The following is a 21221-nucleotide window of genomic DNA, read 5'->3' on the forward strand; positions in this document are numbered from 1 at the left end:
GGCCGCGCGCTGCTGCCGGGTGGAGGGAGGCACGTGCGGGAGGTGCCGAGTGAGAAGGGCCATTGTGGGGAGGATGTTATTGCCCCGTGGGTGCCGCGCAGGGCGGATCGGCCAGCTGGACGTGGTAAATTGTTATTTACAGTTTCTGAGCTTTTAAAAGAAGGGTTTCCCCACGGGCCTCCTGCTTTCCGCCGCACGCCGCCATGAGGCCTTCGCTGGCTCTGGTGTCGCTGTTCTTCCTGGGTGTCCAGGCCCAGCACGGGGCCGAGTGGACCTACTCAGGTAAGCTATCAGCTCTCAGGGCTCCTGGGGTCCCCACCCAGCAGGGAGGGGGCCCCCCCTTCCTCAGGACCACAGCCATACTTGGAGGCTGTGTGGGTTATTTATTTACTTTCCCTTGTGAGGTTTGAACTCAGGGCCTAGGTGCTGTCCTTGAACTTCTCTACTCAGGGCTCTGCTATTTTGAGCCACAGCTCCACTTCTAGTTTTTGTGGTGGTTCATTGGAGATAAGAGTCTCATGGACTTTCCTGCCCCGGCTGGCTTTGAACCACAACCCTCAGATCTCAGCCTCCTGAGTAGCTAGGATGACAGGCGTGAGCCACCAGTGCCGGGCTTTCTTTTTGTGTGTGTGTGTGTGTGTGTGTGTGTGGTTTTTGTGCCAGTCCTGCGGCTTGATTTCAGGGCCTGGGCACTATCCTTTCGCCTTTTTGCTCAAGGCTGGAACTCTACCACTTGAGCCACGGCTTCACTTCTAGCGTTTTGTTGGTTAATTGGAGGCGAGACTTCAGGGATTTTTCTGCCTGGACTGGCTTTAACTCTCATCTCCAGATCTCAGCCTCCTGAGTAGCCAGGATGACAGGGGTGAGCCACTGGTGCCTTGGACCCACAGTTCCTTGTTGAGGTCTGGATGCTAGCTTTTCAGTCTCCTAATGAGCCACCAACCCAGATTAAGCTGAAGGAAAAGAGGAGACAACTTTCCACTCCTCCAGCCGCACCTTCTCTTCCAGGCTCTGTGCTTTAAAATGGGTCCTTCCCACTGCTTCTCACGCGTATGCTGCTTCTGACTGTGAAGGCATTTGCTTGGCACCCGTGGGAGTGGAAAATAAAGTTCTTAGGAGGTTCTGGAAGCCTCCGCAGGAATGGACATGTCCTATATTCAGTTTAACCAGAACACCTGGTTTGATTGGAACCCATTTACCTTCCTTCAGCTGGCCTCTAGGCTAAAACCAGAATTCGAACAGGCAACATAAAAGACCCTGCCATGCTCTGTACATCACTTTAACAATAAAGGAAGGAAAAAAAAATAAAACCCTGCCATGCTAGGCTCTTGTGGCTCACATCTGTAATGCTAGCTACTCAGGAAGCTGAGATCTGAGAATCAAGCCAGGTTCAAAAAGCTCGCCAAGGCAGGAAAGTCCGTGCGACTCTTACCTCCAATTAACTATCAAAAAGCTGGAAGTGGAGCTGTGGCTCAAGTGGTTAGAGGGCTAGCCCTGAGTAAAAAAAGCTCAAGGACAGTGCCCAGGCCCTGAGTTCAAGCCCTAGGACAGGAACCACAAATAAACCAAACCAAACCAGACACCAAAACCTGCCACCTGCCAAGGTTCTATTCACATGCAAGCTGTCTGCGGGACTGTGACCACTAAATACCCCTCCTGTGGCTGCGGGGGACATCCTGCTTGTACCCCTCAAGGAACGAGGCCTCAGGGCTGTCTGGAAGCTTCTGGCTGGTGCAGGAGCAGGAACAACCCAGGATCAAACCTGCTCTGAACGGAACTGTCTGCCTTCCACAGCCAGCCCCAGATCAACACAGTGGGACAGGCGACCTCCTGGGGGGGTGGGCTCAGAAAGTTCGGAGGGCAGCCGGGGCCAGCTGACCTGCCCTGGAGGAAAGGGGCAGGCCCAGCAGCCGGGAAGGACTCTAGGGCCTGCTTGTGGGGCGCGGCCCCCGGGGCCCAGGGCAGTGTCTGGGAGTCTGGGCCTCCTCAGAGCCCCGGGGGGCTCTGGTGATCAAAGTGCTCTGAAGGACAACCGTGGTGTGGAGAAGGCTCTGGAAAACACCTGGATCCAGGAAGAAGCTGCGTCAGGAGACCCCCCTGGCCCTGACCCGGACATCCTGCATCCACGAGTGACGTGTTTAAAGCGGAGAGTGGATCAGAGAGGTAGACGAACGTCCGCAGAGCAAAGCGCAGCGAGAGCCTCGGCCGCCAGCATTGCTCCGCAGCTGTCTCCAGCGGCCACCCAGAGGCTGCACCGCTGCCAGCGGGCAAGCAGGGCCCCTCGCCGGGATGGAAAGATCCAGAATGATCATCAGTCTTCATTACTCTGGGGCCTAGGGTTTTTACCCAGCCTCACAATGGTTAACTTCCTTGTTCTGTTCTTTCTGTCTCTGTCTGTCTGTCTGTCTCCGTCTTCTCTCCCTCCATCTAGCTAGAGACAGGGTTTATGTTACTTATCCAGGACTCAGATTTGTGGATTCAAGTGATTCTCTCATCTCAGATGTCCGGGTTCTTGGGACTACGGGCCTGCACCACCACGCCCAGACCTGATTTTTTGTTTTCACTTTTTGTGTCAGTAGTGGGGCTTGAACTCCAGGTCTGGAGGAGCTCTTCCTCTTCTTTAGCTTTTTGCTCGAGGCTGGCGCTTTACAAGTAGTGAGCCAATCCTCAAGATTTTTACAACACTGAGTCACACCCCCAGGGCCAGTGGTGATCCCAGGAGAGCACAGGTGAGCGCGTGTCCCCCAGTGAGGACCATCTGTTTGAGGTCCAGCTTGGCCTTCCTTCTGGAGGTCCCACGTCTGCTTCTAGAAGTTTTCCCATGTAGCTCTCTCGTCTGGCGGTCCCTGGTCTGGTAAGGTGTGCACGGAGGGCGTGCTCTCTCTGGCTTTCCTTTTGTGAGCGCGTGCACGCCAGTGTTGGGGCTTGAACTCAAGGCTTGGGCTCTGACCCTGAGCGTTTCTGCTCAACGTTAGCACTCTACCACTTGAACCACAGCTCCCCTCTGGCTTTTTTTTTTTTTTTTTTTTTTTTTTGGAGATCAATTGGAGGCGGGAGTCTTGCAGACTTTGCCCTGGCTGGCTTTGAACCACAATCCTCAGATCCCAGCCTCTGAGTGGCTAGGATGACAGGCGTGAGCCCCGGCCCCTGGCCTGAGCCGAGTCTTGAACTGTGCTCTCTGCTGTCACAGAGGGGGTGCTGGATGAGGCTCACTGGCCAGAGGAGTACCCGGACTGCGGGGGGCAGCAGCAGTCACCCATCGACCTGCAGCGGAGGAAGGTTCGCTTCAACCCTGACCTGCAGCCCCTGGAGCTGAGGGGCTATGGGGACAGCCACGGGAGCCCGTTCCATATGACCAACAATGGCCACACAGGTAAGGAGCCCGGCCCAGGGGCGCGGGGGCCGTGTGCAGAGCCTGGGCACGGCCCACAGCAGGGGCCTTAGGGGTGGGGGTGCCAGGCCAGGCCCGAACCTGTTGACACTGAGAATTGGGCTCCTGGATGATGATGATGATGATGATGATTTGGTTCCAGTTCTAGGGCCTAAACTTGCCCTGCACACTGTTCCTTCGCTTTTGTAAATTTTATTTTGCAGTCCTGGGGTTTGAACTCTGGGCCTGGGCATTGCCCCTGAGCTTTTGTGCTCAAGGCTAGCACTCTACCGCCACTTGAGCCACAGCGCCACTTATGGCTTTTTCTATATATGTGGTGCTGAGGAATCGAACCCAGGGCTTCGTGCATGCTAGGCGAGCACTCTACCACTTGTCCACATTCCCAGCCCCCTCCCCCCCCACCACTATATTTTCATAGGCTCTAGAAGGGCAGAATGGCTTGAGGCTCTGGGCCTCTAATGATTATCAGGAAAAGCAGATTCTCTTCATATAAGGGCTGGGGATATGGCCTAGTGGCAAGAGTGCTTGCCTAGTATACATGAGGCCCTGGGTTCAATTCCCCAGCACCACATATACAGAAAACGGCCAGAAGTGGCGCTGTGGCTCAAGTGGCAGAGTGCTAGCCTTGAGCGGGAAGAAGCCAGGGACAGTGCTCAGGCCCTGAGTCCACGCCCCAGGACTGGCCAAAAAAAAAAAAAAAAAAAAAAAGATTCTCTTCATATAAGCCCCTGGCTATTTTAGTGAGTTCTTTGAAAAGTAAGGTGGAGCAGTGTCCTTCCTAGCACAGTTCCCCCCTGGAGCCTGAAACATGGCAGCCTCAAGAATGCTCAGGGGCCAGAAATACGGCATGGTGGTAAAGTGCTCGCCTTGTATACATGAAGCCCTGGGTTCGATTCCCCAGCACCACATGTATAGAAAAGGCTAGACATGGTGCTGTGGCTCAAGTGGCAGAGTGCTAGCCTTGAGCAAAAAAGAAGCCAGGGACAGTGCTCAAGTCCTGAGTCCAAGGCCCAGGACTGGAAACAAAACCAAATACACAAAGAATGCTCAGGTCCTCCGAGAAGGGTGTGTGGGCGCCGGGAACTAAGCGACCCGGAGCGTTCTCATAGCTTTCTCACTCCCCTAATACTAAGATCTTATAACCACAGTGCACTTGTTATTGGGAGTCAGCACGATCAATTATGGATTTCGAGTGCATTACCTCACTTTCACATGCCTGTCTTTTTTTAGGACTCAGGGTCAAATCCAGGGTCTCACATTGCATTTAGTCATCCATTCCTCTCGGCTCAACTCTAATCTGAGTCAGATCCTCCGTCTTTCATGGGATTTCACAGCTTTTACTGTTTTCTTCATCAGTTTTTTTTTTTTTTTTGCCAGTCCTGGGGCTTGGACTCAGGGCCTGAGCACTGTCCCTGGCTTCTTTTTGCTCAAGGCTAGCACTCTGCCACTTGAGCCACAGCGCCACTTCTGGCCGTTTTCCATATATGTGGTGCTGGGGAATCGAACCGAGAGCTTCATGTGTAGGAGGCAAGCGCTCTTGCCACTAGGCCATATTCCCAGCCCAGTTTTTTTTTTTTTTAAAGTACTGCATTTTGAACTCAAGCCCTCAAATTTGATCTGCTGGTGCTCTACCACTGAGCCATGCCTGCAGTCCTGCTTTTTTTTTTTTAAACCAGCTAATTCATTAGTTGCTGGTCCTGGAGTTTGAACTCAGGGCCTGGGCACTGCCCATGTTCTTTCTTTTTCTTTTTTTTTGGCCAGTCCTGGGCCTTGAACTCAGGGCCTGAGCACTGTCCCTGGCTTCTTTTTGCTTAAGGCTAGCACTCTGCCACTTGAGCCACAGCGCCACTTCTGGCTTTTTCTATGTATGTGATGCTGAGGAATCGAACCCAAGGCTACATGTATACGAGGCGAGCTCTCTACCGCTAGGCCACATTCCCAGCCCCTGTGGGTTCTTTTAAATACAAGTTTGGCCGTGTGCGGTTACGTGTGGTTGGACGCAGGTTGAGATATGTGGTTACATGTGCTGGACGCAGGTTGGACAGTGTGTGTGTGTGTGTGTGTTGGGTTGTGTGTGGTTACGTGTGACTGGACGCAGGTTGTGTTGTGTGTGTTGGGGTGTGTGTGGTTACGTGTGCTGGACGCAGGTTGTGTTGTGTGTGTTATGTTGTGTGTGGTTACGTGTGCTGGACGCAGGTTGTGTGTTGTGTGTGTGTGTTGGGGTGTGTGTGGTTACGTGTGCTGGACGCAGGTTAGGATGTGTGTGTGTTGGGTTGTGTGTGGTTACGTGTGCTGGACGCAGGTTGTGTTGTGTTGTATGTGTTGGGTTGTGTGTGGTTACGTGTGCTGGACGCAGGTTGTGTGTTGTGTGTGTGTGTTGGGGTGTGTGTGGTTACGTGTGCTGGACGCAGGTTAGGATGTGTGTGTGTTGGGTTGTGTGTGGTTACGTGTCGCTGCAGGCGGCCTGGATTCCCCACTCCCAGCTAGGCCCCATCTTAATGAACAGTGGGGTGATGAGCGGGCGGGGCCTCTGCTTCGCCATCAGCTTCTCCGTCCTCAGAATGCAGTGCTAGAGCCCAACATGGAGGCTCCCTCCATCTGGGTAGAGCCGGCCGCTAGGCTAGGCGCAGAAGGCTACGGGAGAGGATTTGAACCTGTTATGAGGAGACGAGGGCCACTCTGGGACTCACAGTCAGGCCCTGGGAGGAAAATGACTCAAACTAGTCCCAAGAGGCCCCCTCCCGCTTCCTAGCTCTTTGCCTTGTGCGGATCCCGTCTCTTCAGAGGAATGGAATTCTGGCTTTCGTAACCGTTGTGTGTGTGTGTGTGTGTGTGTGTGTGTGTGTGTGCATGTGTATATGTGTTAATTGTACACATACAAGTAATCCACCTGAGCTACCCCCCCCCCCCCTTGCTGGCAGCCCCAAGCTGTCCATTTGGCTTTGGCTTAACCCTTGGCTCTCAGATTCCCACCTGTTATTGTCAGAGCCGACTCTATCAATCTCTCTCTCTTTGTGTTGGTCCTGGGCCTTGAACTCAGGGCTTGAATACAGTCCCTTACCTTTTATGCGCAAGACTTGTCCCCTACCACTTGAGCCACAGCTCCACTTTTAGCTTTTTAGTGGTTAATTGGAGAGAAGAGTCTCAAGTACTTTCCTACCCAGGCTGGCTTTGAACTGGGTCCTCAGATCTCAGCCTCCTGAGTAGCTAGGAATACAGGTGTGTTCCATCAGCACCCAGCTGTGAATATTTTAAGGATGCTTTCATCTTCTTCCAAATACTGATATTGTGTGTGTGTGTTTATGTGTGTGTGTGTGTGTGTGTGTGCTGGTCCTGGGGCTTGAACTCAGGGCCTGAGTATTGTCCCTTAAATTATTTCTTTCTTTCTTTTGCCAGTCCTGGGGCTTGGACTCAGGGCCTGAGCACTGTCCCTGGCTTCTTTTTGCTCAAGGCTAGCACTCTGCCACTTGAGCCACAGCGCCACTTCTGGCCACTTTCTATATATGTGGTGCCAGGGAATTGAACCCAGGGCTTCATGTATACGAGGCAAGCACTCTTGCCACTGGGCCACATTCCCAGCCCTTGTCCCTTAAATTTCCTGCTCAAGGCTAGCACTTTATCACTTGAGCTACAGTTCTACTTCTGGCCTAAAAAATCAGTGGTGGTCAACTGGAGGTAGGAGTCTCCCAGACTTTGCTGCCAAGGCTGGCTTTGAACTGCGGTCCTCAGATCTCAGCCTCCTGAGGAGCTAGGGTGACAGGTGTGGGCCACGGGCACCTGGCCTGGCCTCTCTCTTGACCTCAGTGGCGTCATGTACGTGAGCACCGTCCCCGCCCCCCCCCCGGGACCTGGCTCAGGGCCTGCGGAGCCCTCGATACTCAGGATGGCCGGGTGTGTGGGCAGGCGGGTGGTGGCTGGCTCGAGGCCTGACCTGACGGCCTCCAGGTGCCCACGCCCTCCTTCTTCCTCCCAGTGCAGATCACCCTGCCGCCTACCATGCAGCTGACGGCCTCTGACGGCACCGTGTACAAAGCCACGCAGATGCACTACCACTGGGGCGGCGCGTCGTCCGAGGTCAGCGGCTCTGAGCACACCATCGACGGGATCCGACGCGTGATCGAGGTGAGCCAGCGCCCGCACGCCTCCAGACTTCCAGCTCTGCAGCCATCTTCCCTTCCCTTCCCTTCCCTTCCCTCCCCTCCCCTCCCCTCCCCTCCCCTCCCCTCCCCTCCCCTCCCCTCCCCTCCCCTCCCCTCCCCTCCCCTCCCCTCCCCTCCCCTCCCCTCCCCTCCCCTTGTGGGGCTTGAACTCAGGGCCTAGGCACTGTCCCGGAGCTCTTTGGCTCAAGGCTAGTGCTCAACTACTTTGAGCCACAGCGCCACTTCTGGTTTTTGAGTGGTTAATTGGAGATGAGAGTTCCCACGGGGACTTTTTCTTCTCCAGGTTGGATTGGAATCTGGATCCTCAGATCTCAGCCTCCTAAATAGCAAGGACGGCAGGCTCGCGACATTGGTGCCCGGCCAACCTACAGTCATTATTCTTATTGCAAGAGCACACGTTGGCGGCTCCCGCCTGTCATCCTAGTTACTCAGGAGGTTGAGATCTGAGGATCATGATTTAAAGCCGGCCCACGCAGGGAAGTCCCTGAGACTTTGTGTGTGTGTGTGCCAGTCCTGGGCCTTGAACTCAGGGCCTGAGTACTGTCCCTGGCTTCTTTTGGCTCAAGGCTAGCACTCTGCCACTTGAGCCACAGCGCCGCTTCTGGCCTTTTCTACATATGTGGTGCTGAGGAATTGAACCCAGGGCCTCATGAATGCTAGGCAAGCGCTCTTGCCACTAGGCCACATTCCCAGCCTTCCCCCCGCCCCGCCCCAACTCTTAATTTCAGTTAGCCATGAAAAAGCCAGAAGTAGACATGTGGTTTAGGTGGTGGAGCTCAGGGACAGTGCCCAAGCCCTGAGTTCGAACCCCAGTATCGGTGCCTACCCACACCCTCCCACTCACAAGTTGAAAGGTCACCAGGAGGCAGGGAAGGGACCCTGTGGTCGGATTTCTTCCTCCCTCATTCCACGGTTGTTGATTGGCTGCTGCTTCGTGCGGAGAGTCCAGCTCCGTCCCCCCCCCCGGGCCCCCGCGTGGCGGCGTTGTGGCTCCACGCGTGGCCTGCGTGCACTCCGGGGCCTCCGCCTGTTTTTAGGATGCGTCCCGCTTGCAGCGGGGGCGTGGCGGGGGGGGTCGGTGGCTGGGGCAGGCAGGCAGCACCCCAGAAGCCTCAGCGGCACCCCGTGTCCCGCGCGACCCCTCCACCCCTGCCAGCGTGTCCGCCTGGAGAGGAGGGCCAGGCAACGCCCTGAAACTCCTGCTTAGAGAACGTTCTGGTCGTGGCTCCCGGTGCGCGGCGCAGGCGCAGAGCGCTTGCTTGCCTAGTGGACACCAGCCCCTCGTGGAAGGCCCAGTGTGGGGCGGAGAGGAGGGGCGCTCCCGGGCGCGTGCACCCGACGGGAGGCGCTGGAGGGCAGAGCTGTGTGTGTGGAGCTGTCAGAATAGCGTTCCTCCTTTCCTTCCTTCTTTGGAAAGAAAGCATGCCATTTATTTATTTACTTTTGTTAAGGGCTTTGAGCTTCCCCGTGTGTGTGTGTGTGTGTGTGTGTGTGTGTGTGTGTGTGTGTGTGTGTCAGCGTCAGCCAGTACTGGGGTTTGAACTCAGGGCCTGGGCATTGTCCCACGCCAGGCTAGTGCTCTACCACTTGGACCACAGCTCCGCTTCTGGCTCCTTGCTGGTTCCTTGGCGCGAAGGGTCTCTCAGGGCTGGGTGTCGGTGGCTCACGCCTGTCATCCTACCTGTTCAGGAGGCTGAGACCTGAGGACTGCAGTTTGAAGCTAGCCTGGCCCAAGAAAGTCCCTCAGACGCTTGTCTCTAACCCAGGGGCAGCCAAGGTCCTGTCTAAGTCCTACAACTGGAAAAAGGAAAAATAAAAAGAGTCTCTCTCAGACTTTGCTGCCTGGGCTGGCTTTGAACCGTGATCTTCAGATCTCAGCCTTCTGAGTAGTTAGGCTGACAGGCGTGAGCCTCCAGACCTGGCAGTGTTGAGTAGTCATGAACTGGCCTCCACCACCCCTCTCTCCCTCCCACAGATGCACCTGGTTCACTACAACGCCAAGTACGAGAGCTACGACATCGCCAAAGATGCACCCGACGGTCTGGCTGTGCTGGCGGCCTTTGTTGAGGTAGGCTGATACCAGGCGTGTGTGTGTGTGTGTGTGTGTGCACGTGCGTGTGTAGAGGAGGTCTTCCTTGCCCTCCATCCCTTCCTGTGCTCACAATTCTTGGCCAGGCTGGCCCAGTGGACGGTCCCTTGCCCGCTCTTTCTGTGCAGTCAGCATCAGGGCCTTGAGTAACTGAAACGATGACTTAAAAGACTTATGGAAGGGCTGGGAATGTGGCTTAGTGGTCCTAGCATGCGTGAAGCCCTGGGTTCTGTTCCAAAGCACCACATAAACAGAAAAAGCCAGAGGTGGCGCTGTGGCTCAAGTGGTAGAGTGCTAGCCTTGAGCAAAAGAAGCTCAGGGACAGTGCTTAGGCCCTGAGTTCAAGCCCCAGGATTGGCAAAAAAAAAAAAAAAAAAAGACTTATGAGATGCCAGTGGCTCATGCCTGCAATCCTAGCTATTCAGGAGGCTGAGATCTGAGGATCCAGTTCAAAGGCAGCTCAGGTAGGAAGTCCGGGAGTCTCTTATCTCCAAATTAACCATCAAAAAGCCAGAAGTCGAGGTATGGTAGAGGGTTAGCCTTGAACAAAAAAGCTCAGCGAATGCACCCAGGCCCTGAGTTCAAGCCCTAGGACTGGCACAAAGAACAAAAAAAGAAAAAAGAAAGATTTGAAGTAACTGCAAGGTTGACTGGATAGAAGCCGGTGTCTGGCTAGGGGCGTTTCAAGGCCACCAGCCAAGGGCAAGCACGCAGGCTTAGCTTTTCTGTCCAAGGCTGGTGCTGTACTGCTTGAGCCACAACTCTGTTTCTGGCTTTTTGCTGGTTCACTGGAGATAAGCGTCTCATGGACTTTCCTGCATGGGCTGGCTTTGAACTATGGTCCTGAAATCCCAGCTTCCCGAGTAGCTGGTACAACAGGTGTGAGCCGCAGGCCCCCCCCCCCCCGCACCCCGGCATTTCTAAGGAGATCCAGATGCGGGGCTCAGGGCTGGGTGGCTGGAAGAGGTCAGGAGTCTAATTCTCCAAAACGAAGTATTAAAACAGGTCTTTTTGTCAAGGCAAAACAACGACCAAAACCATTTCTGCAGGACCACAGAAAAGCAAACACACAAACCCCAATCGTTGTGGTGCTCTGGAACACACCAGAGACAAACAACAGACGAAGGCTTTCCTTCATGAAAAGTGGTTAGACGCTACAAGAAGGATGATGAGTCTCCGTGGGCTTCTCCGCTGTTCCCACCCAGTCCACGAGATGACCGGGTGAAGCTCAGGAAACCTCACTGCCGGGGCAGGGGGGCTCACTGGATACAGACCAGAGCCGAGGAGCCCAGCCCGGGAGCACTGTCTTCAGGAGTACTCAACTTGGGCCGATGCTGGCGGCTCACGCCTGGAATCCCAGCTCCTCAGGAGGCTGAGCCAGGAAAATCCCAGAGACTCCTCCCTCCGATGAACCACCAGAAACCCCGGCGTGGCGCTGTGGCTCAAGGAGGTAGAACACTGGCCTTGAGCAAAACAGCTCGGCCACAGCGTCCAGGTCCTGAGTTCAAACAGAGGAAGCCAGGCGGGGGCTTCGTGGGCGAGAGGCCCACGCGACCCGGGTCTCTGCGTCGCTGGGTCAATGGCTCCGTTCCCCTTGCAGATCGAGGAGTATGCCGAGAACACGTACTACAGCAAGCTGCTTTCTCACCTGGCCAAGATCAGGTATCCAGGTAAGGGGGTGCGGGAGGGGGGGTGGTGGACGGCGGGTGTGAGGTAGAGAAGGGGAGAAGAGGGGGGACCCGGTGGGGAGGGTGGCTGGCGAGCCATGCCAATGGAGTCCAACTCTCCACCAGACGTCACTTGCCCTGGGCCCTGTGGGAATGCTCTTCCCTGGAGGGAGCACTGGGGGGAGGGGGTGGTCATGGTGGCAGCCCCCCCCCCCACCTGGGGCCCAGTGTGATTTTTAGGGGCTGGGGCAGCAAGAGCTCAGGAGTGAGGACCAGTACAGGGACCCTGCTTGCTTTCATTCTGTGTTTTCAACATGCAACCACTACTTTATTATTATTATTATATTATTATTTTCATTTCTTTTTTCTGTTGGCTGTGGGGTTTGAACTCAGGGCCTGGGCGCTGTCCCTGAGCCTCTTTGTGCTCACGGCTAGCGTTCTACTACTTGAACCACAGAGCCACTTCGTTTTTGGAGTGGTTAGTTGGAGGTGAGTCTCCTAGGGACTTTTCCCCTCCGCCCGGGCTGGCTTCAGGTGGACTTTGAGCCCATCCTCAGGTCTCAGCCTCCTGAGGAGCTAGGATTTGGGTGTGCGCCATCGGCTCCCGCTCAACCCCCCCGCGATCTGGGCCCTCTGTCCCTGGGCGTGTTCACCCAGAGCCTCAGGGGTCATGATTCGCTTCTCTTGTTTGTCATGAAAGGTAACCTCTGTTGCCAGTGACCACGATGGTGGCAGTTTCCAGTAAGGCCCTCAAGGAAGCGCCAGCCACTTTTTGAATATTGTTATTTTTTTAGAATTTTAGCGGGACCAGAGTTTGGACTCAGGGCCTTGCACTTGGTAAGATGGAGTTTTAGTACTTGAGCTATACCTCCAGCCCAACATTGCTTTTTTAAATTTTTTTGTACCGGTACCAGGGCTCGAACTCAGAGCCCTGTGTTTTCGCTTGCCTTTTCCCCCCCTCTCAAGGCTGGTATTCTATCACTTGTGCTCCGCCTCCACTTCCAGCTTTTTTTTTTTTTGCTGGGTAATTGGTGATAAGAGTCTCCTGGGACTTTACTGCCCTGGCTGGCTTTGAACCAAGATCCTCAGATCTCAGCTTGAGTAGTGAGGAGTGTAAGCGTGACCAGCAGCACCCAGCTGCCTCGGCCTTTCTTTTGTGCCTCGTGCAATCATCGTGTGGATCCCTGGTGTTTCCTGACGCCAGGGTGGAGCCCAGGGCCTGGCGTGGGGGCTGGGCAGGTGCTGTGCTCCTCAGCCTCCCCCCGAGGCTCGCTGGGCCCCCCCCCTTTTCAGCCTCTGAGCCAGCAGCTGTCAGGCCGCTCAGCCAGGGAGGGGGCACCTGAGGCCCCAGGGGGACCCACGGGGGGCCACGCTGTCCCGCTGTCCCCGGGCGGGGCTGCGGGGTCCCTCACCCTCCTCCGTCCCTCGCCCTCTCCCTCAGGACAGTCCACCCAGCTGACCGACGTTGACATTCTGGACATGCTGCCCGGGGACACGTACCACTATTACACCTACCAGGGCTCGCTCACCACGCCGCCGTGCACGCAGAACGTGCGCTGGTTCGTCCTGTCGGACTCGGTGAAGATCTCCAAGGCCCAGGTGAGGGGCAGGGCATCGCCTCGCCCCGGGGGCCCAGGACCGCGCCAGCTCCCCGCCCCGCACGCCCAGCGCCCCCCGCCTCGCCCAGCCACGGGTGCCCAGGGAGCTAGTGTCCCCGCGCCTCCATGCAAGGGCTCCTCCTTCCCTTCCCTCCCTCCCTCTCTCCCCTCCTTCTCTCCCTCCCTCCCTCCCTCCCTCTCTCCCTCCCTCCCTCCCTCCCTCTCTCCCTCTCTCCCTCCCTCTCTCCCTCTCTCCCTCCCTCTCTCCCTCTCTCCCTCTCTCCTTCCTTCCTTCCTTCCCTTCCCTCCCTCCCTCCCTCCCTCCCTCCCTCCCTCCCTCTCTCCCTTCCTTCCTTCCTCCCTCCCTCCCTCCTTTCTTTCCTCCCTCCCTCCCTCCCTCCCTCCCTCCCTCCCTCCCTCCCTCCCTCCCTCCCTCCCTCCCTCCCTCCCTCCCTCCCTCCCTCCCTCCTTCCCTCCCTCCTTCCCTCCTTTCTTTCCTTCCTTCCTTCCTTTGTACAGATCCTGGGGCTTGAACTCAGGGCCTTCACCCTGTTTTACTCAAGCTTCTCTTCTTGCTTTTTTTTTTTTTTTTTTTGCCTAGTCCTGGGCCTTGGACTCCGGGCCTGAGCACTGTCCCTGGCTTCTTCCCGCTCAAGGCTAGCACTCTGCCACTTGAGCCACAGCGCCGCTTCTGGCCGTTTTCTGTATATGTGGTGCTGGGGAATCGAACCTAGGGCCTCGTGTATCCGAGGCAGGCACTCTTGCCACTAGGCTATATCCCCAGCCCTCTCTTGTTGCTTTTTGCTGGTTAAATGGAGAAGCGTCGCACAGGCTTTTCGGCCTGAGCTGGCTTTGAACTATGATCCTCAGATCTCAACCTCGTGAGTAACGGAAGATTACAGGTCTGAGCCGCAGCGTCCAGCATGAATGTTTCTTTTTCTTTTTTTTCCCTTTTCTCAGCAATACATTTATATCCTCTATATCTTTTTTTAAATTAATTAAATTTTATTGACAAGGTGTTTTGCAAAAGGGGTACAGTTACATAATGAGGCAGTGAGTACATTTCTTGTGATATTTGTTACACCCTCCCTCATTTTTCTTTCCCTTCCCTAGTTCAGGTAGGCATATATACAATATCCAGTGTACCAAAATCATATACAGGAGCTGGGAATATGGCCTAGTGGTAAAGTGCTCGCCTCGTATACATGAAGTTCGATTCCTCAGCTGGGTCCGATTCCTCAGCACCACATATAATAGATAAAAGCCAGAAGTGGCGCTGTGGCTCAAGTGGCAGAGTGCTAGCCTTGAGCAAAAAGAAGCCAGGGACAGTGCTCAGGCCCTGAGTCCAAGGCCCAGGACTGGCAACAAAAACAAAACAAATAAACAACATCATGTACAGTAACCACGTAGGGTAAGCCAAAGGCAATTCACCTAGAACATTAAACGTAATGTCAACAATAGAATCCTCCTGTGTCCTTCTCTTGGAGTTGTTTTTTTGCTTATCCTCGTCTTATATGATCATGTATACATAGTTGTTGAGCTATTGTGATCCACTGATAGGTCTATTCTAGACCTTTTTATGTTTGTTTAGTAGTTGTTTGGTTTTAGATACATAATGTAAAGTCGCTGACCCAAACATGTGGAAATACCATTTGAAAAGAAGTTTGTTATTTTGCAGACCTGGTCTCTACTGTCTCCCACCCCCCAACAGTCATATATCAAGGAGACCATGCCCCTTTGTTCTCTGTGTTCTAGGCTTTTCTTGTTCAACATTATTCGTTCAAGCTCTGACAATTTCCCTGTGAATACTAATATTTTATCATTTCTAACTGCTATGTAGTATTCCATTGTGTATAGGTACCATATTTTTTGGATCCACTCATCTGTGGAGGGGCATCTGGGTTGTTTCCATATTTTGGCTATTGTGAATTGTGCAGTGATAAACATGGAAGTGCAGATGTCTTTTTGATATCTTGAGACCTGTTGTTCAGGATAGATGCCTAGGAGTGGTATGGCTGTGTCATAGGGTAGGTCTATGCTGAGCTTTTTGAGGAACCTCCATACTGTTCTCCAAAGTGGTTGTACTAATTTGCACTCCCACCACAGAGGAGAAGGGTTCCTCTTTCCCCACACCCCCTCCAGCATTTGTTGTTGCCTGAGTTCAGGGTATAGGCCATTCTAACTGGGGTGAGGTGGTATCTCAGGGTTGTTTTTTTTTTGCATTTCCTTTACTGCCAGGGATGTTGAACATTTCCTCATGTGTTTCTTTGCCATTTTTATATCTTCTCTTGTGAAGTCTCTCTTTTGCTCCTTGGCCCATTTAATAATTGGTTTATTGGGCTTGGAGGGGCTTAGTTTTTTGAGTTCTCTGTAGATGGCAGATATTAGGCCTTTGTCTGTTGTTGTACTGGTGAAGATCCTTCCCCATATGGTTGGCTGTCTTTCTAGTTTAGTGGCTATGTCTTTAGCTGTGCCGAACCTTTTTATTTTGTAGTAGTCCCATTTGTCGAGACTCTCCCCTATCTGTTGTGCCCCTGGGACTGTGTTCAGGAAGTTCCTACCTGTGCCGATAAGTCCTAGTGTCTCTCCTACTCTGTCCTTCAGTAGTAGCATGAATGTTTCTTTTTTTTTTTTTTCTCAAATTTTTATGAATGTTTCTTGAATTGAATAAACACACTACACAGTGCCGGCCCATGGTACAAAGTTGCTGAACTGAATGAAGGACAGGTATTACTGGAGCTACAGGCAAAGTGATTTTTCCTTCCCAGAGGTTGTCTTCCTCAGAGAACAATGTTTATCTCCCTGAAACTTCACTTCTCTCTTCCAAGAGAAGATGGAAAAGATCTTTCCTTACTACAGAAGAGACACACACACACACACACACACACACACACACACACACACACGTTGCCAAACAGGCTGGCAGTGGCCTCACATAACAGAGCAGATGCCAACTCGCTTGAAAGAATGCAATTTAAATCTAGACCTAAACGAGCTTCAACAAATAAAATTACTAGAAAGTAGCTCCGTGAAAAAAAGATCATAGAACACATAAGAGAAAAGACGCTTTGAAGCAGAGATCAGTGGCTCATACCTGTAATCCTTGCTACTTAAGAGGCTGATAACAGAGGACTGTGGTTCAAGGCCAGCCCAGGCAGAAGTCTGGAGAAGTCTGGTCACAATGGCATGGATGGTGGCATGCAGGGTGGCAATGACAGGAAGCCTAAAGTCAGCAGACTGAAGTTCAGGAGCAGGCACACCTGGGCCAGAAGCAAAACCCTATTATAAAAATAGGGCTCGGGGCTGGGAATATGGCCTAGTGGCAAGAGTGCTTGCCTCCAACACATGAAACTCTCGGTTCGATTCCCCAGCACCACATATATGGAAAACGGCCAGAAGGGGCACTGTGGCTCAGGTGGCAGAGTGCTAGCCTTGAGCGGGAAGAAGCCAGGGACAGTGCTCAGGCCCTGAGTCCAAGGCCCAGGACTGGCAAAAAATAAAAATAAAAAAAAATAGGGCTGGAGGAGCTGGGAATGTGGCCTAGTGGCAAGAGTGCTTGCCTCGTATACATGAAGCCCTGGGTTCGATTCCCCAGCACCACATATATAGAAAATGGCCAGAAGTGGCGCTGTGGCTCAAGTGGTAGAGTGCTAGCCTTGAGCAAAAAGAAGCCAGGGACAGTGCTCAGGCCCTGAGTTCAAGACCCAGGACTGGCAAAAAAAAAAAAAAAGGGCTAGAGGCCTGGCTTAGTGGTATGGGGCTGGCCTTTAAAGGTTGTAGAGGAAACACAGACATTTTCAGAAAAAGCAAATTTGAGCTTGCCACTCAGTATACTTCCATTTCCTTTTTTTTCTCTCCTTTATATTTTTGTGGTTTTTTGGGGGGCTAGGATCTCACTGCGTAGCCTAGGCTGGCCTCACACTTGAGGTTTGCCAGCCTCAGCCGTGGGTATCGGGATTACAGACATTCACCACCACACCTGGCTTCTCCTTTTTAATAGTAACCAGGTACTCACAGAAAAAGATTAGACGAGTGTGTGGACAGATAACTTCTTCAAAGAATGGATGGATGGATGGATGTGTTCTAGAACAATGCTTGACACATAGCACCCAGAACCTCCTTTAAACTTGCCATCTTATAACCACTCTATGAGCGTTCTAGAAGTCCGGCTCTACTCCACTTACTCACTAAACATTTCTCAATACCAATTGCCTTTTGCTATCCATAACTCACTGCTGGTTGTCTGCAGGTCCTCAAGATGGAGAATTCCGTGCTGAACCATCAGAACCAGACCCTCCACAACGGTTACCGCGAGACCCAGCCCCTTCACTCCAGAGTGGTGGAAGCCACTTCCCCTACTTCCCAAGTCCAAGTGAGTGACACCGACTCTCACTGATTTCTTCAGAACCCCCCTCATGACTGCGTGCCTCTCTTTTGCCAGTCGTGGAGGAGGAGAGTTGTCTTCATGCAGGAAGTCCAGGCGAGCCTACTTGTACGGGCATCTCCAAGCCCAGGCTGTGATGCCTGGGAGCACCAAGGGATCTGTCACCTTCCAGAACTTGCTGACAGACCTAGGAGCAGCAAGGCAGGAGTATCCTCAAGCTCTCCTGTGAGTGTAGCGAGCCTTATTAAACCCAGCTCAAATGCTTTCCTGCATGCATCGACCTGCAACTGTTTTGCATATTCATACCCCTGGGTCCTGCACGGCCCCTCCAGGCAGGGTTAATTGGACCAACTATTGTTTGCTCCATCTTCTTGGAGATGAGGAATGAGGTCCCAGGTGCTGTCCTCCCTCCCGGGGCTCCTCTAGCCCCTGGATCTGTCTGTATAGGAAGATCAGGGCTCGGGGTTCGCCGAGTCACTGTAGTGGCAGGAACACAGCATCCTGCAGTCTGACCCACTGTATTCGGTTTCTCTGTACTTTTAGGGTACAATCTGTACCAACGAATACTCACAGTCTCTTAATTCATTCTCTTTCGAATCGATTCCTATGAACCAGTCCTGAGATTTTCATATCCTCAAATACAGTAGAGCCAATGAGCAATCAAAATTGCCTGTTCAGTACTATTTCACCTTTATCTGTATTTTACATATTTTAAAATATGCCCACACTTACCTCCCATATTATAGCGGACATAGTATTATCACAGTGACACTTCCTGTTCTAGAGGGTGAGGAGCTGCTTGCTCGCAGGCAAAGCCCCTCTCACCTGTCTCTTTTCCTTTCCTGTGCTGATACGAGGGCTTGGACAAGGGCCTGGGTGCTGTCCGTTGGCTTTTTTTTTTTTTTTTTTGCCAGTCCTGGGCCTTGGACTCAGGGCCTGAGCACTGTCCCTGGCTTCTTCCCGCTCAAGGCTAGCACTCTGCCACTTGAGCCACAGTGCCGCTTCTGGCCATTTTCTGTATATGTGGTGCTGGGGAATTGAACCTAGGGCCTCGTGTATCCGAGGCAGGCACTCTTGCCACTAGGCTATATCCCCAGCCCCGTCCATTGGCTTTTACTTGCAAGGCTGGCATTCTCCCACTTGAGCCACAGCTTCATTTCTGGCTTTTTGGTGGTTAACTGGAGATAAGTGTCTCATGGGCTTTCCTGCTTGAGCTGGTTTTGAACCTCGATTTTCAGATTCCAGCCTCCTGAGCAGTGAGGATGACAGGTGTGAGCCTCTTGCACCTGGCTCCAGCGTGTCTCCAGGTTCTCCTGCTTCCCCTGGAAAGAATGTCACTGTCCTGGGTTCCCAGGGGAGCATTGGGTTCCACACGCCACGCCTCAAGTGCTCTTTCCACAGGCATCCTTCTAGTTTGTTCTCATGAGGTTGCCAAAGTGTCCTTGACACAGCCTAAAACTCTTCATGTCGCCACTTGCCTTTGCGTCCCCCGTGGGCCTCCCTTCCGGCACTTCCTGCTCAGTCTTGTCACTTCATATCCCCCCTCCCCCAGGGAAAGCAGGGGTCTTCTTCCCTCACCCCCAGCTGCAGAAACTGTGTTGTGGCTCCCTGTGCTGTTCTAGAACAGAGAATGGGATGCCATTTTGTCCTACTTCCCTCAGATCCAGCTTGCCTGCCTTCCTTCCTTCCTTCCTTCCTTCCTTCCTTCCTTCCTTCCTTCCTCCCTCCCTCCCTCCCTCCCTCCCTCCCTCCTTTCCTCCCTCCCTCCTTTCCTTCCTCCCTTTTCTTGTACTTATATGAGGGCTTGAAATCAAGGCCTTGGTGCTGTCTCACGAACCACAGCTCCACTTCTAGGTATTTAGTGGTTCATTGGAGATGAAAGTCCCATGGATTTTCCTGCCTGGACTGGCTTTGAACTGTGATCCTCAGATCAGCTTCCTGAGCAGCTAGGATTACAGGCGTGAGCCACTGGCACCTGGCTCAGACCCAGGTTCTGTGGAGCAGTGGCTGGCTGTCTTGTGTAGAATCTCACCCCAGCTGGGTTACTGTGATCCTGCTGTCAGTAAGGAAAACCCCGAGACAACCCTCACTGAGAAGGATAAGACAGGGACCCCGCATGAAGCTTGCAATGTTTGACAATACCGGGGATTGAACTCAGGACCTTGTGCTGGCTAGGCAGGTGCTCTGCTCCTTGAGCATGAGTTATTTTCAAGGTAAGGTCTCACTGTACGCGGGGCCAGCCTGGGCTGTGATCCTCCTCATTCTCCCCATGTTGCTGGGATGGCAGACAGGCACCACCTCACCCTGCCATTGGTTGAGATGGGGTGCTGAGAACTCTGTGCTGGCCTGTGGGAATCCTGTAACTGCGGATCCAAATGGTGTTTGTTTGCTGCTCACCTTCACCTCCTGTTTTCAGGAGGTCACCAATCCTAGGATTGTTTCCCCTACTCTGGTGTCGTTAACGTCTAAGAGACTGCTACCTTGCTTTCTGCATGTACTCCTCTACTTGATGATTAATAAAAGTCTTGTTCACGGGACGCTCAGCATCAGACAACAGGTTCCCTGGTACCCTAAAACCGGATCCACGGTCTGGTATCGATCATTGCTTTGCTCCGGGTCGCGGCGGGACAAGGCGGGACAACACTGACCTCAAATCACAGCTCTTCCCATCCCATAGTCACCTCTCAAGTAGCTGGGATTACAGGTTTGAGCCACTGTGCGCCACCCTGCAATTTAGTTATTAGAAAACACCTATATCCTGTAAGATAAGGGCCCCTGACCATTATCTGAAGCCAGGGGGATGGGAATGGGGAGGCACTGGAAGCTCACACATACGTAGTTCCCTTACACACACAAGGGGAGGCCGGGCCAGAGCTCAGCGGGAGAGTGGGGGTTCAGTAGACACTGGGCTCCGGTTTTTATTGTTGTTGTTGTTTTATTGCTAGTCCTGTGCCTTGGACTCAGGGCCTGAGCACTGTCCCTGCTTCTTCTTGCTCAAGGCTAGCACTCTGCCACTTGAGCCACAGCGCCACTTCTGGCTTTTTCTATGTATGTGGTGTTGAGGAATCGAACCCAGGGCTCCATGTGTACAAGGTGAGCACTCTACCCCTAGGCTGTACTCCCAGCCCCTAGGTTCCAGTTTTGATCCTCAAGTTTGGTAATGAGTTTGATCCATCATGGTTTTTTTGTGGGTATTTTTTTTTTTTTTTTTTTTTTTTTTGCCAGTTTTGGGCTTGAACTCAGGGTCTGGTCACTTCCTGAGCTTTTTCATTCAAGGCTAGCACTCTACCACTCAAATCAGAGCTCTACTTCTGAGTTTTCATTGGTTAATTGGAGATAGGAGTCTCATGGACTTTCCTTCCTGGGCTGACTCTGAACCTTAATCCTCGGATTTCAGCCTCCGGAGTGGCGACTACTACAGGTGTGAGCCACCAGTGCTCAGCTTTTTGATCCAAGTTTAATAACGGCCTGGGGTCTGAGCTCTGCTTCCACCTCTGCGTCTCCTCCTCAGAATCTCATGAACCTTCCTGTCTGGGCTGGCTTCACACCCTGATCCTCAGATCTCAGCCTCCCCCCCTAGCCGAGATGACCGGGTGAGCCGCCAGCACTCAGCACTAACTCTTCTTTCTGTTCAATGTATGTCAGGATCGCAGAACCAGTATTACTTGCTCAGGATCGACAACAAGCTTGACAACCTGCTGAGAAGTTTGGCTAAGGACAGGATGTTGAAGAAGAAAAGATACCATTAGCCAGTGGGTGGGCGCCAGCTCGCCCGGCCTGGTGCCAAGGATCCTGGAAATCTGAACCACGCTGCTCCTACCTGTGAAACACTGGTGATTAACACGGGGGACGCCATCGCTCAGGGAAGGAAGGAAGACCACTAAACGGACCGGAAGAGATGCGTCTCACCAATGGACGGGGGGAGGGAAGCG

At 53.2% G+C, this 21221-nt stretch overlaps 1 protein-coding gene across 1 annotated transcript; it reads left to right on the plus strand.

Moving 5' to 3' along the window:
- Window positions 1–203: 203 nt before the first annotated feature.
- On the plus strand, window positions 204–21221 carry Ca6 (carbonic anhydrase 6). The gene is given in 9 exon segments (XM_048349813.1): window positions 204–282; window positions 3191–3373; window positions 7365–7513; window positions 9527–9619; window positions 11241–11310; window positions 12749–12906; window positions 17155–17277; window positions 20935–20940; window positions 20943–21221. Coding segments are annotated over 9 exon segments (957 nt in total). The 3' UTR covers window positions 21039–21221.

This window comes from Perognathus longimembris, chromosome 7 (genome assembly GCF_023159225.1).
Source record: "Perognathus longimembris pacificus isolate PPM17 chromosome 7, ASM2315922v1, whole genome shotgun sequence".
NCBI classification, from domain to species: Eukaryota; Metazoa; Chordata; class Mammalia; order Rodentia; family Heteromyidae; genus Perognathus; species Perognathus longimembris.